Source organism: Mustelus asterias, chromosome 23, assembly GCF_964213995.1.
Source record: "Mustelus asterias chromosome 23, sMusAst1.hap1.1, whole genome shotgun sequence".
NCBI classification, from domain to species: Eukaryota; Metazoa; Chordata; class Chondrichthyes; order Carcharhiniformes; family Triakidae; genus Mustelus; species Mustelus asterias.
Genome location: NC_135823.1, coordinates 63,222,769 through 63,239,473, shown reverse-complemented (window position 1 = coordinate 63,239,473; position 16,705 = coordinate 63,222,769). Strand labels below are relative to the sequence as shown.

At 41.7% G+C, this 16,705-nt stretch overlaps 1 protein-coding gene across 1 annotated transcript in view; it reads right to left on the bottom strand.

Moving 5' to 3' along the window:
* Positions 1-1,485: 1,485 nt before the first annotated feature.
* The window catches only part of LOC144510452 (uncharacterized), a 73,163-nt gene continuing 57,943 nt past the window's right edge, over positions 1,486-16,705 (bottom strand). The window contains exons 10-11 of the mRNA XM_078239895.1: positions 6,323-6,508; positions 1,486-1,586 (exon numbers count right to left, since the gene is read on the bottom strand). Of these exons, the coding sequence (XP_078096021.1) occupies positions 1,486-1,586; positions 6,323-6,508 (287 nt within the window). The remainder of the gene's footprint in view (positions 1,587-6,322; positions 6,509-16,705) is intronic.

Below are 16,705 nucleotides of genomic sequence, written 5' to 3'. Positions count from 1 at the left end.
CATTAGGATAAAAGAGAGGATTAAAAGATGAGTAGCTCCAGAGACACAAAAATGCAGCCACCCCTCCTCACATCATGTGACCACAACCTCCTATTTTTAAAATGTGCTCTAGTTTTAGTCTCTCCAACATCCTTTCAGCATTCACCCTGTCAGGTCCTTTCAAGATCTTGCATGTTTCAACAATGTCACTTTTCATTCTTCTAAGCAACTCCTACCACGCCTCCACTCACCCCACCCCCCTAATCCCAGATATCAGTTATGGGTACAGATGATTGATATGCCAATGTTTGGGTCAAATGCTCATTTTGTTCTAAAGGTAGTAAAGTGACTTATACTTGAGTCAAATTTGGATGCATCTTATTGATGCAGTGTGTTACTCCCTCCTCTACTCAGGATCTGATCATGAGGATATTCGGGGGAAACAAGAACATTTTTATTTATTGAGTTATGATCTTGAATGTACTCCCTGAATGGATGTTGGAAGCAGATATATTTGCAACTTAAAAGAGAAAAATAAATGGCTTTAGGGAACTTACTGGTAGGACAGAGCTGGCATTCGCATATTGAGCCAAAGTAATGAAAGCAAAGCATTTCTAAGATTTAGTTTGATTGGTTTAAGGTATTTGACAATAAAATATCTAGCCAGTAACGCTCATGAATGAAGAAAATATCTGCGGTGAAACATCAGGAATGAAAACCAGATTCATTCATTATCCTTCACTTGGTCACAGGGTCACATTTTAGTGCAATAATTAGTCAGTCGAAACGGAAAATAAGTCCAAGGAAAGGGACAAGCCAAATAATATAAAAAACATTTTTAGGCACCTTTTAACAATATGATTGTTATGCAGTGCCAAAAAATAAAAATTTGCTCTCGCAATTTTAAGTGTTCCTTTGAGCAAAGCACTATGTGGTGGTGTAACCCTTAATGCATTCTTTTGACAGTTCACCTAATTTTTAAAAAATGTTATGCAAATATTTTGCAAAGCAAATTAATTTCCTGGTCTTGTGCCAATGTGACCTGTGTCGCTTTGGCATTGCCACACTCCGCAGCAATCCAGCTTGGAGTTCTAAATCTAAAGTTAAATCTTTACTCATCGGATTTTCTTCCTCTTAGAAATGCCAATAGAAGATTGCCCTTCTTTCCTGCAAGCTAATTTCTTTGCTGACATTATAACCACCAGTGCTGCTTTACCAGTCCTTATATTTTACATCATTTGTGAAAATCGAGGAGCTAAAAGGTAGATCATAATCTGGGGAATATCAGTGGAAGTAGAATAACTGAAGAATTTAAGATTTAATGGTATTAAATAGCCTAATTATCTGCTTGGAGATAGTCCTACATTGTACAGAAAGGAAAGGTCATGCTGTTCTTAAAATAATCTTAAAAAGCATGCTTGTGATACGAGAACACTCCATAACTCGAATAGGTCAATAAATGCTAACATGCTTTTCTAAATGCTGACAATGTAAACGTACAGTTTTTCATAGATTACTTGCCTGAGAATGCTGTGGTTGTTGATCCATTATAGAGTCATCTGGCTTTAGATCTTCGGTCATCAGATTATTTCCTTTCATTGATCCACCTAAACAAACATGTATATTTATTGCCTGCAGTGGCTGATTTTATTAGTGTTTTATTTTGGGCTGCAAAAATCGATATTAAAGCATTTGGGGTTAAAGTTTGTTTAACCATAAATAATTTAAAAAACATAATCGTTCGACACCAAAGCAAATTTCTTCTATACTCTTTTTACACTGTAAGAAGTCTCACAACACCAGGTTAAAGTCCGACAGGTTTATTAGGAATTACGAGCTTTCAGAGCACTGCTCCTTCATCAGGTGAGTGTTTTACACTGAGGTTTCTTCATTGAGAGCTAAGGTGCCTGATATTAACATACATAGATGCATTACAACACATAGATGTGTTAAGTGAGACTTGTCTAGCTGATGAAGGGCAAACTGCAGATGCTGGATACACATTCTTATAGATTGTTGCAACAGCTTAGAACATCATGAAACAGGAGGAGGTTTGGATAAAGTCCAACCTGGTCTCCAAACTTGCCAGTGTCTCAAGGCACAAACATACGATTCAGGACATTGGGACTTTCCCTCAAAGAGAAAGATCAATTTGAAGGAGATAGAATCTTCGATTGCTGCAGTGCCAAGATCAGCCAAACTCAGCATCCATGGTGGTTTTAACACGAGAGTTGGTGCAGAGTATTAAACTGGGGAGGAAATCATAGGGAGAAACAGCATAGGGAGCAGCAGCAACATCTTTCTTCCGAAGATATATGCGCAGCATAATCTCCTCGTTACCAAAACTACATTCCATATTCCAAATACCCTGGTTGGACCCTCGCTCCAAGCACTGGCATCTAACGGACCAGATCATAGTCAGAAAGGACCGGCAAGATGTCAGTGTGACAAAAGCCATGTATGGACCAGTTTGTTGGACTGCCCATAAACAAATTGTCTCAAGCTAGCATCGAAAATATAATTTTTCAATTTCCAACTTACTGGAAACTTTCAATTTGAACTGAGATGGAAAAAGTTACTTAAACATGCAAGGCCACATTCCTAGTTGGAAATGAGAAACAAGCAAATCACCTTCAGATGAGTCCTATATTCCAGATACCCATCAAAACTCATAACTGTCCAAGGAAGAGATATTAAAAATGCTGGATATTGAAATAGTGACTGCCATAGACAGACACACCAAAAGTCTCTTGGAAATACACAATGGGTGAAGTATTTCAAAGCAAGGTTGACTAGGTACTTGAGAGAGGTTGTAAATGGCACAGATGGTGTCAAGAATGTCTTCGGCAGAGGAAACAGGCTGAAGTCTGATCCTTCTCTTGCTCTCTTTTTGGAATAAACATATTGCCCGGTTTGAAAACCTAAAACCCACCAGTGAATTGAGATCTCATCTCATAATAATGGCAACATCTTCTACATCTAACTGCAAAGAATGCAGCTAACACAAAATTGCCACAGCATTAAAAATCCACACCTCAAGTACAATCAAAGGCAACTCCTTCAAGTATAAAAATGCTGGCTGCCTCAAAAGGTGTGAAATTCACAACACGGGGAGCTGTTCTTACCATTGCGCCCCACTGGCCGATGGACCCATGATAGTTCGCACCCGATTCTCACCAGCACCGAATATCTGGCACAATGCTGATTATATTTAAATATATTCAAATGTTGATTTTAAGGTAATGAGCAAGCTCCCAGGTTCAAGCAAGCAATCATCCAGGTTCACTTGCCTCTGTGGCCTCAGCAGGGAAGATTCTCTCCGATGTGAATCACATATGGTCCCCATCAATGAGGATCAGACATGATGGCCTCGCCGGTAGATTTGGAGACAATTGAGGAGGTCGAAGGCAGGGGAGTACCCCTTAGGCAATGCCAACCTGGCACTGCCAGCTTTGCACCCTGGTAGTGTCCACCATGCACCAGGTAGTGCCAAGGGGGCTGGGCCATACCAGGGATATGCGATTGGCCATGGAGCCCCGCGGTAGTGGGGAACAGGGGATGATCAATTACAAAGGCCTCTCAGAGCACAGAAAACTGCACATGCACAATGGCGCTCTCTGATGCTATCAGCCAGCTTTCAGGCAATTTAGGCCTTGTCTATTCCTCCTATTGCTGAATTTCAAGTTTGTCACGATTATTTTACCAAAGTGAGGTAAGATTCAACTTTGAAGTCACCCAAAAAAAGGCACAAATTTATCCCATTTTCACCCTTGGTTGGCACTTGGAATCTTTTTGGTAAGACCGCCCCCAGAATTTGTACTTAATGTAGTAAATAGCAACACCTTGAAAGTGATAGCAGGACCACCACCACCCACCCTGTTCCCGAGAACCAACTTCCTGGAAATTTGGCCTCAAGATACCACTTCATTTACCGAGAAATCTTTTCACTTCAACTTTTGAGTATCATCTCTATCTAATAATCTATAAACCTGCTATAATTGCAAGTTGCAACCATATTGTTCTACTGTCATTTCTAAACAGGTGAGAACCTGTGTTTGAGACAATGGCCAAAATTCTCCGGCCGTTCATGCCAGCGGGATTCGCTGGTCTGTGATGATTGTGGGATTGGTTTTTTTTAAAATTAATTTTTTAAAAAATTCATGCTCACAGCCTTAGATTATGTCATTATTGGGAGGAGAAGAAAAACTGTGGGCAGGTCAGGTGACAGGAGTTCATTTTCAGTTTCAGTTTTGGGAGTTGGAGTGTTAGAAGCACCAAGCTGAAAGAGAAGTCTCTCTCTTTCTCCCTGTTCTTTTCTTTGGAAATTCTAAACAAGTTCTTGTTTTTCTGAAGGGTGAAAATCTGCTGTTGTTGGGGGCTGGACCAGAGTCTCTCTGGTGAATTGGGAAACTGCCCTGTCTTCAAACTGTTCGGAGTGAATCCAGAGAACTACAGACTTCAACCAAAGGACTCAATTTCCATTATCACATGAACAGTAGACTTTGCTGTATTGAACCTTTTTAAAGGGTTTTGTCTAGGGCAAGAATTTTGGTTTGATTGGAACACATTAGATATCTTTGTTAAGGATTATACATTATAGTGGTTGTTTTGTTTCTTGTTTGTAATTGATAAAATGTTTTGCTAATTTTCTTACTATACATAGAAACATAGAAAAACTACAACACAATACAGGCCCTTCAGCCCACAAAGTTGTGCCGAACATGTCCCTACCTTAGCGATTACTAGGCTTACCTATAACCCTCTATCTTACTAAGTTCCATGTACTTATCTAAAAGTCTCTTAAAAGACCCTATCGAATCCGCCTCCACCACCATTGCTGGTAGCCCATTCCACGCACCCACCACCCTCTGAGTGAAAAACTTACCCCTGACATCTCCTCTGTACCTACTCCCCAGCACCTTAAACCTGTGTCCCCTTGTGGCAACCATTTCAGCCCTGGGAAAAAGCCTCTGACTATCCACTCGATCAATACCTCTCAACATCTTATACACCTCTATCAGGTCACCCCTCATCCTTCGTCTCTCCAAGGAGAAAAGGCCAAGCTCACTCAACCTATCCTCATAAGGCATGCTCCCCAACCCAGGCAACATCCTTGTAAATCTCCTCTGCACCCTTTCTATGGGTTCCACATCCTCCCTGTAATGAGGCGACCAGAACTGAGCACAGTACTCCAAGTGTGGTCTGACCAGGGTCTTATATAGCTGCAACATTATCTCACGACTCCTAAACTCAATTCCTCGATTGATGAAGGCCAGTACACCATATGCCTTCTTAACCACAGCCTCAACCTGCACATCTGCTTTGAGCGTCCTATGAACTCGGACCCCAAGATCCTTCTGATCTTCTACTCTGCCAAGAGTCCTACCATTAATATTATATTCCACCATCCTATTTGACCTGCCAAAATGAACCACCTCACACTTATCTGGGTTGAACTCCATCTGCCACTTCTCCGCCCAGTCTTGCATCCTATCAATGTCTCGCTGCAACTTGTTGAATATTTTCTTCAACAAACTTTGCTTGATGAAAGTTCCCTAGTGGGTCATTTGAATCAATGTGAAGCCTGTCATGCGTATCCTAGCCAAATTCAAGATGCAAAGCCTATAATCCAGGTGGGCTCCAAAAAACATTTTGGAGTTTCTGACCTACACCATAAGAGGTCCCACCAGCAACGTTCCCCCGTGGGTTTCACGGCGGTGTGAGATGACATCAATGGCAAATCCCATTTACAGTGGCAGGACCAGAGAATTCTGCTGCTAGCGAGCAGCGCTGTGCCAAGCCATTATCCAACCACTATGTTTAGACACACAACTCCAAAAACAAGTCTGCCAGATAACTTATGTGTGAGTTATAGTCAACCTCACAAGTCGAGATGTTGATTAAATTACGCGGTTGGATGTATTAAGTGATAATACTTCACAGATAGAATTATAGAATCCCTACAGTGTAGAAAGAGGCCATTTAGCCTATCAAGACTGCACCGACAGCAATCCTATCCAGGCCCTCTCCCCCAACCCCACATATTTACTCTGCTAATCTTCCTGACACTAAGGGGCAATTTAGAATGGTCAATCCACCCAATGTGCACATCGTTGAAGTGTTGCAGGAAACTAGAGCACCTGGAGGAAACCCATGCAGACACAGGGAGAACATGCAAAATCCACACAGTCACCTGAGGCTTGAATTTAACCCAGGTCCCTCGTGCTGTTACTTGTTCGGGCTTCAATTGGGAAACCAAATAAAGTCTTTTTTGGTCAACAAAAATTGGATTTTAATCATTTTAATCAGGTTTCTACAGTGCAGGAACCAGAGATTCACTTACCTATTGAAAATATCTGCATGCACTCAGTCTGTGATAGTTGTACATGCGCAGCATTGATTTGTGGCTTGGCTGTCTGAGTTTCTGAAACAAGTGGCATTTGTACAGAGTCAACATCAATCCTGTTGTCTGACTGAGTGGCTGATGGTTGAGTGCCTATGGTCATAACGTATGTTTGAATTTTTAATTCTGGGAAGGAAAAAGATTGTGAAAACATTATTGAATTAAGAAAATAAATTTGCAATATGGGAAAACAAGTGTTAATTACTGAAGTGTTTTCAATGATTTTATTAACACACAAATTTATTTTAGACAGTTTAAATAGAACTTAGGGACTAACTGCTAACATATTTCAGAGTGCAAGATACCAAGGCATGGATGTACTGAGGAAGATGAATATTTAATTCATAACCAGCTGTGATGACTATATGGTTATTGGTTGAGATGTTCAATTCCTTCCCGGCAATTTTAAACAGACTAAGGAATGAGAGGAATGTGAGGAAGAACCTTTTTACATAGTGGAGTGGTAATAATGTGGAACTTGCTGTGTGGACTCAACAAGACGAAACTCTCACCCATGGTACAAGTGTAATCCGTGCTGTTAGATCTCAGAGAGCCCAATGCCAAGGGCTCGAACAGCCTAATCATGACAGGCATGCACACAGGCATACACGCGGGCACAAACACACACGTACACACGCACCAATTGCTATATAATTAAGTTTCTTTCCTTATATATACAATAATAAAAAAAAACTTGCATAAGTTATATGAAGCATTACATTACATTTTTAAAAAATATATTTAATGAGCTATGTGAATTGCTGGCAAGGCCAGCTTTTGTTGCCCATCCCTAATTGCCCTTACACTGAGCCATGTCAGTGGGCCGTTAAGAGTCAAGCACACTGCTCAGAGTTAGAGACTAGGTAAGGATATTAATTTCTTTCCCTATATAGGGCTTTCATGTCATGATCACCATTACAGAGATGAGCTTTTATTCATTTTCTTTCATTAATTGAATTTAAATCCTACCAGTTTTCATGGTGAGATTTGAACCCATGTGCCCAGAGTTGGCTCTATTCTCTCTCCACAGATGCTGTCAGACCTGCTGAGATTTTCCAGCATTTTCTGTTTTTGTTTCAGATTCCAGCATCTGCAGTATTTTGCTTTTGCCCAGAGTACTAGCCTGGGTTACTAGTCCAGCGACATAACCACTACACAACCATGTTTCCTTATGCATTGCTTTGTTCACGCAGCTCTTGGTAAAACCATCCAACCATTGGCGGTTTGAATATGCTCATCTAATTTTAGGGATTTCCTTTCTCTCCACCATTTGTTTGAAGTTGTCATGATCAATTCATAATCTTATTTCACAATGAATGATTAGTATACTAACTTCAGTATCGCCATTCTACATAATGTCCCTGAAGATATTTGCCAAATGCAATCCTACCTCTGCTATCCCTACAAGGATCTGTGTTTCAGCAGCCAGAGTATTTTCTGTGCCATAATTACCTCATGATTTTTAACAAACCGATTTTTATTGTTCTACCTTCTTAAGATAAAAGGACAACATTTCCCATTTTCACCCATAAGAAGTACCAAGAAACGATCTGCACCAAAATACCAGGAAGATTAGTATGACTAGAACTTGTTTCGTGTGCTTAGGTCACCCAAGGATGGAACATTAAGTAGGTAATTTTCCAGATTTAGTTTTCATAAGTTTTATTTGCCTTTAAAACATCCTCTATTTTAATAGAAGCATTTAACTACAAATCATCAAAACCTATTCTGATAAAAAAAAGGTTCCAAAAATGTTAATTCTGTTTCTCTATACAGAGATGCTGCCAGACCTTTTGAGCATTTCCAGTATTTTCTGTTAATACACTGAGCTAGTTTCTGGCCTAGAATGAGAGCACAAACAATTTAAATGATCAATCAAGCTTCTCAATTGCTCCAACCAAGTAACTCCCTTTGTTTTCCCTCTGATTATTTTTTCCTTAGGATCATTTACAGCCACCAAAACATCATGATCATGGAGAACTTCTATTTGTAGTTTCTGGATATAACAAGGAGGGTGGGAGTAACACTCTCTAATTTAAAAAAAAAATTCAGTTGTGGGATATGGGTGTCGCTGGCTAGCCCAGCATTCATTGCCCATCCCTAGTTGCCCTTAAGAAGTTGGTGGTGAGCTGCCTTCTTGAAATGCTGCAGTTCACGTGCGGTTAGGGAGGGAATTCCAGGATTTTGACCCAGCGACTGCAAAGGAACAGCGATATATTTCGAAGTCAGGATGGTGAGTGGCTTGGAGGGGAACTTGCTGGTGATGGTGTTTCCATGCATCTGTTGCCCTTGTCTTCCTAGATGGAAGTAGTCGTGGGTTTGGAAGGTGCTGTCTAAGGATTTTTGGTGAATTGCTGCAGTGCATCTTGTAGATAGTACGCACTGCTGCTGCTGCTGAGCGTTGGTGGTGAAAGGAATGGATGTTTGTGGACATGGTGCCAATTAAACGGGCTGCTTTGTCCTGGATATCGTCAAGCTTCTTGAGTGTTGTTGGAGCTGCACCCATCCAGGCAAGTAGGAAGTATTCTATCACACTCCTGACTTGTGCCTTGTAGATGGTGGACAGGCTTTGGGGAGTCAGTAGGTGAGTTACTCGCAGTATTTCTAGCATTTGACCTGCTCTTGTAGCCATTGTTTATATGGCGACTCCAATTGAGCTTCAGTCAATGGTAACCTCAAGGATGTTGATAGTGGGGGATTCAGTGGTGGTAACACCATTGAATGTCAAAGGATGATGGTTAGATTATCTCTTATTGATTATGGCCATTGCCTGGCATTTGTGTTGCTTGAAATTTACTTGCCATGTGTCACCCCCGGCCAGGATATTGTCTAGATCTTGTTGCATTTGAACATGGACTATCTAAATGAGGAGTCGCAAATAATGCTGAACGTTGTGCAATCATCCCTACTTCGTCATAAGGTCAGGTCATTGATGAAGCACCTGAAGATGGTTGGGCCTAGGACACTACCCTGAGGGGCTCCTGCAGATATGTCCTGGAACTGAAATGTTGACCCCCCACAATCACATCTAGCTTCCTACGTGCCAGGTGTGACTCTGACCAGCAGAGTTTGCCCCCGAATCACATTGACTCCAGCTTTGTTCAGGTTCCTTGATGCCACACTCCGTCAAATGCTGCCTTGATGTCAAGGGCAGTCACTCTCACTTCATGAATTCAGCTCTTTTGTCCATGTCTGAACCGAGGCTGTAATGAGATCAGGATTTGAGAAACCCTGGCGAAACCCAAGTTGGGTGTCACTGAGCAAGTTATTGCTGAGCAGGTGCGGCTTGATAGTGCTGTTGATGGCCCCTTCTATCACTTTACCGATGATCAAGAATAGACTGATGGGGCAGTAATTGGCCGGGTTGGATTTATCCTGCTTTTTATGTACATGACATACCTGGGCAATTTTCCACATTGTCAGGTAGATGCCAGTGTTGTAATAGTCTTGGCAAGCTCTGGAGCACAAGTCTTCAGTACTATTGTCAGCATGTTCTCAGGACCCATTGCCTTTACGGTATCCAGTGCCTCCAACTGTTTCTTGATATCATGTGGAGTGCATTGAATTTGTTGGAGACTGGCATCTATGATTCTGGGGACCACTGGAGGATTCTGAGATGGATCATCCACTCGGTACTTCTGGCTGAAGATTGCTGCGAGTGCTTTAGCCTTAGCTTTTGAACTGACGTGCTGGGCTCCTCCTTCACCGAGGATGGGGATGTTTGTGGAGCCTCCTCCTCTCGTGAGAGTTGTTTAATTGCTCACCACCATTCACAACTGGATGTGGCAGGACTGCAGAGCTTGGATCTGATCCTTTGGTTGTGGGATTGTTTAGCTCTGTCTATCACCTGTTGCTGGCATGCAAGTAGTCCTGTTTGGTAGCTTCACCAAGTTGGCACCTCATTTTTAGGTGCTTGGTGCTGCTCCTGCCATGTCCTCCTGCATTCTCTATTGAACCAGGGCTGATCTCCTGGCTTGGTGGTAATGGTTGAGTGGGGTATATGCCGGACCCGAGGTTGTAGGTGAGCTGGAGTACAGTTCTGCTGCTGTTGATGGCCCACATCGCCACATGAATGCCAGTCTTGAGTTGCCAGTTCTGTTCGAAGTCTATCCGATTTAGCAGAGTGATAGTGCCACATAACACGATGGAGGTTATTCTCAATGTGATGGTGGGACTTCATCTCCACAAGGATGTGTGGTGATCGCTCTTACCAATACTGTCGTGGACAGATGCAGTTGCAGCCGGAAGATTGATAAGGATGAGGCTAAGTATGTTTTCCCCCTCTTGTTGGTTCCCTCACCACCTGCCACAAACACAGCAGTTATATCCTTTAGGACCCAACCAGCTCAATCAATAGTGTTGCTGCTGAGCCACTCTTGCTGGTAGACATTGAAATCCCTCACTCAAGAGCACATTTTGCGCCCTTGTCACAAGTGTTGTTCAACAGGGAGGAGTACTGATTCATCAGGCGAAAGAGGATGGTACGTGGTAACCAGAAAGAGGTTTCCTTGCCCATGTTTAACCTGAAGCCATGAGACTTCATGGGGTCTGGAGTCAATGTTGAGGACTCCCAGGGCAACTCCTTCCTGACTGTATACCATATGTGACGCCACCTCTGCTGAGTCTGTCCTGCTGGTGGGACAGGACAGATCCAGGGATAGTGATGGTGGTGTCATGGACATTATCTTTAAAGGTATGATTCCATGAAAATGACTATATCAGGCTATGACTTGACTAGTCTGTGAGACAGCTCTCCGAATTTTGGCACTAGGCCCCAGAGGCTAGTAAGCAGGACTTTGTACGGTTGGCAGGGCTGTTTGTTTTTTTGCCGTTGTCTTTTCCGGTGCTCAAGTCAGTGCCAGGTGGTCCATCTGGTTTCATTCCTGCCCTAAAGAACATTAGTGAACTAGGTGGATTTTCCGACAATCGACAATGGTTTCATGGTCATCAGTAGATTCTTAATTCCAGATTTTTTTATTGAATTCAAATTCCACCATCTGCTATGGCGGGATTCAAACCAGGATCTCCAGAACATAAGCTGAGTTTCTGGATTATTAGTCTAGCGATAATACCATTGGGTCCAAATCTATTTAGCTTAATATCTAAACAATGGAACGCCCCACAAGCCCAGCTCCCAATTTTGCATTCTACTTTAACCTTTGTAATGACACATTCTCAAATTCTGGAGGTGCTACCAACATGCATCATGAAAATACCTGAAAGTTTCTTTTTATAGTACCAATGAAATATTACAGAATTACAACCGGTATTCATCAAAACAGATCTTACCATACCCTGAAAATACCATACCCTGAAATATTATATCCTACGAATGATTTTGGAGGCATCATTCAGGTCATACACACATTTGTTTTGTTTCCTTATTGTTTTCCTTTTGCACCTGCTGCCTCTTTGGGCATTTTCACAAATATGGCACTCTGAAAAGTATTGTCCACAGATGTGACTTTTTATGTCAATTGTCAACTCCCATGGACATTTGGCCAAAAGAGCCAAAAATATTTTAAAGACTACTTTTCCAGCAGTGGAGGAGGTCACTCATAATCTGTACATGCATCCTTAGTTCTAAATCCCTAGTTATCATTTGGTTTAATCTTAAATCCCAAATGCAAGGATTTCTTCAGTGAAGACCCTTTGACATGACAAATATCAGGTTCACATCAGAATAAACTCCGAAGTTTCTCCAACCAAGTAACTCTCATTAGTTCTTCCTCAAGGTCATGGACAGCCACCAAAACATCACAATCATGGAGGACTTCCATTTCTAGCTCTGCTGCATGAGAATTCTGTGATCTTGATTTCATTATCGGGTCTATTCAAGGAACATATCAGATGTTTCTGGGCAGTGAATCTGTGGATTTACTTTAACAGAGAGTTGTATAGGCTGGGTCGTGAAGTATGTTTAAAGCTGAGTTAGAGGTCTTTAATCAGTAAAGAGATCAAGGGCAGCACGGTAGCACAGTAATTAGCACTGCTGCCTCACAGTGCCAGGGACCAGGGTTCAATTCCCACCTTGGGTGACTGTCTGCGTGGAGTTTGCACGTTCTCCCAGTGTCTGCGTGGGGTTTCCTCCCACAGTCCAAAGATATGTGGGTTAGGTTGATTGGACAAGTTAAATTATCCCTTAGTGTCCCACGATATATAGGCTGAGAATTAGCACGGTAAATACTTGGAGATCCAAGTTAAGCCTGGGTATGAGTCGGTGGAGACTTGAATGGCCTCCTTCTGCACTGTAGGGATTCTATAAGGGCTATGGGTTAAGGCGGGATTTGAGGATTATCAAATCCCTCATGATCTATTTGATTGACATAACAGACTCAATGGGCCGAATAGCCTGCCTCTACTCTTACATCTTATGGTTTTATTTCCCTTTTGTGCAATTGCAGTTTGTGCTCATTTTCAGAAAAGAATTGCTTCACTGCTTATACTGCATCTTATTTTCTCTTTTACCCCATTCTGCTATCCATGGATCTCACTTCTTAGCCATCATCCTGAACATTTAACCAAAATTTAAACTTATCAGTTTTTCTGGCACAATCACTGCATCTCTCCATTTTGTAATATTTATCACCTTTGTACACACAGTGTGCAATTGTTCTGTGGATGTGATATCATGTGCACCATGAACATGATTACTATCCAGCCCTTTTCCCATGCATTCTGTTCCTCAAGACCATTGTCACTAAAAACAAAAGCATTTCCAGGTCCCTCCCTTTTATTTCTGTGAGCTGCTCAGAATCAAGATTTTATAATTAATTTCAATTAATTGCGAAGAATGAAGTGTATCAATTTGATTGCCATTCTTGACAAGTACTGTCGTACCATTACCTTGTCATTTTCTATGATCCTCCCTCATAGTATACTAAATTTCCTGAATTGAGCTCAGTCTCCAACTGTCTCATACAATGGCCGGAATTTTACCGGCATGTCTGCCCCGATTCCGGGAGTGGGCGAGGCTCGGAGAACAGCATTCTCCGTTGGCTTCGGGCGGATGTGCCAGTAAAATTCTGGCCAATGACTCTTGTCTTCATAAAAGCCTGTCTATCCCTGCAAACAAAGCATTTAAATGTTCAGAAAATAAAGTGGCACATATTGATTATCTTCCTGCTCCAGAAGGCACTACAAAGGACAGGAGGTAATTTATGATTGCACTCATGGACGAGTTGGGACCAACTGAAGAGAATTCTTTGTATGAACTGCCTATGCTAGAAGCGGTTGATAATCTATGCTCCGGTCAGTCAAGCTTTGCTCACCATTTCATCAATTACAGTGTGGTTTCTTTCAAAAAGGCTATTGCTAAATGGACACAGCTGCTGTATGCAGGACAAAAATATACATACTCCAGTACATACGTTTAAAACTTCTTGTTGCAAATTAAACCTCAGAATTTGTCATAAAATTTAAGTTGGTGTACCAATTTTAATTCCTGTGACTCCACAATTTACCTATAACTTACTGTATTCTTGGCAGATATTAGTAAGATATTAGAAATACCAAATCTTATAGCCAGGTAATTAAAACTCAAGACACAAACACTTGTCTTTTTCTCCATACCTTAACTACCTTATTAAAGTCACATGTCAATGGAAGATTACGCAAGGTCACCCTTGGATGCAGATTTCACAATTCTCACTAAACTCGTTTATTAAGCTTCTTATCAAATATATCTGCATCTTTTAGCAGGATTTTTAACTGTTGGTAAGTCAGGTGAGCAAATTTTAGTGGAATCTTGAGACAATTTGCTCCTTTTCCCTTATCCACAGCACCTGGTCCCATTAATAGTTTCCTACCACTCTGAACAGAAACATCTAGTTTTGTTAAGAGGATATTTACGTCCTGATTAGGTACACTCTTTATCAACTAATTTTTCCAAAATAACTGCCATATCGTATTCTATGTGTAGTTTCATTTGTGCCTTTTCACAAAGGTTTCACCAGAAACATCGATACATATAAAATGCCTTACTCCAGTATTTTACATGGAATTACCACTCGTGTGACCTCAAAGATGTAATCATTACCAAATCTAAAGCAAGCACCTTAACCTTATGTTGATCATAACTCAGTGAATCAATATTTTAGTGCGTTTACACCATATATCGTTGAGGTACATGCACATATCGCACATTTAACAAAATCTACGATCAATACATTCACAGGATTAAAACTCCTTGTGACCTGTATAATCTGTTCAATTCATCATCTTCATGCTCTTCATCAGAATTTTCTTCTTCAAGTGTCATTTCAAAGTTGAGCAATTCACTATACAAATGATACTAGACAGTCGCAGCTAAGCATCAATTAACTTTTCCTGGGGATTTATTTGTTTATTAGCTTCAATTTCATCTTCTGCTGAAATAGTCAAATTTGCTATATGTGCTTTCATCACGATTCTGTCTTTAATCCTTTCAAATCGCACTGTGTCTGGTTATTTTCAAAACCTGGTAATCACAGCGTCTTCTATGCCACGTGTAACAGCGGATTGCATTATTTGTTCCAAGAAGGTTGAATGGTAATTAATGTTTTGCCACAATTTTTTTTTAAGGCAGATGGGCGGCACGGTAGCGCAGTGGTTAGCACTGCTGCTTCACAGCTCCAGGGTCCCGGGTTCGATTCCCGGCTCGGGTCACTGTCTGTGTGGAGTTTGCACATTCTCCTCGTGTCTGCGTGGGTTTCCTCCGGGTACTCCGGTTTCCTCCCACAGTCCAAAGATGTGCGGGTTAGGTTGATTGGCCAGGTTAAAAATTGCCCCTTAGAATCCTGAGATGCGTAGGTTAGAGGGCTTAGCGGGTAAATATGTGGGGGTAGGGCCTGGGTGGGATTGTGGTCGGTGCAGACTCGATGGGCCGAATGGCCTCCTTCTGCACTGTAGGGTTTCTATGATTCTATGAGATCTACCAGAGTCTCCTTCTCCAAGAACCAAAAGTCAGTGTGTTTGGTAGAGGAAAGTTCAATTGAGGCATGAGGGAATTGAATTATTATCTGAAAAGGAAGAACGTGCAGAATTATGGGGAGAATGCAGTGGAATATCACTAGGTGAAATGCACATCTGGAATGCTGGCTCAAATAGTACGTACTGAAAAGCCTCCTTCTGTGCTGTAATAATTCTGTGACTCTGAGAATTAGAACCAGTTTCCTGTCAACGAGATACCAGAGTACAATCAATCATTTATAGATTAGGATGGATCTGGGAATACCCGAATTACCAAATTCTACTAAAGGTTGGCAGTTTAACGTGAAGAACACATCTGAGGAATAACTTTTGTTATAGTTCAGGTCAGAAACTCCAAAGTGTTTTATGAAGCCCGTCTGGATCATAAGTTTTGTATCTTGAATTTGGCTAGGATAAGCACATGTTTCACTTCAAGAATGATTCAAATGGCCCACTAGGGAGCTTTTATCAAACAAAGTTTAATTAAGAATATAGTTAAAACGTATGGAAAGAAAAATTAGCAATAACTTTTATCAATTACAAACAAAAAAACCACGATAACATAGAACCCTCAACAAATATATCTAAAATGTTCCAATCAAACAAAACCTTTGCCATAGACAAAACCCTTTAAACAGGTTTAACACAGCAAGGTCTAATGTTCACGTGATATTGGAATTGAGACCCTTGGTTGGAGAATTGAAAACTCAGTCTTGTAAGTTCTAGTAGTCCCCTTTACACACCCAGAACAGTGTGAAGTCAAAACAGCTTCCCAGAACCCCAGGTAGACTCTGGTCAAGCCACCAACAGCATATTTTCTTCTCCAGGAAGGCTTTCAGCAAACCCATAAAATTTCCAAAACCCGGGAGAGAGAGACTTCTTTTCAACTTGCTGTCCCTTCTAACACTAAACACTAGGGCGCACGGTAGCACAATGGCTAGGGTGGCACGGTAGCACAGTGGTTAGCACTGCTGCTTCACAGCTCCAGGGACCCGGGTTCGATTCCCGGCTCGGGTCACTGTCTGTGTGGAGTTTGCACATTCTCCTCGTGTCTGCGTGGGTTTCCTCCGGGTGCTCCGGTTTCCTCCCACAGTCCAAAGATGTGCGGGTTAGGTTGATTGGCCATGCTAAAATTGCCACTTAGTGTCCCGAGATGTGTAGGTTAGAGAGATTAGCGGGTGAAAATATGTAGGGATATGGGGGTAGGGCCTGGGTGGGATTGTGGTCGGTGCAGACTCGATGGGCCGAATGGCCTCTTCCTGCACTGTAGGGTTTCTATTCTATGATTCTAAAACCGGCAGCCCCAAACTGAAAATGAAAGCGCTCCTATCACCTGTTCTTCCAACCAGTTTTTCTCCTAACATTGCAGAGTCA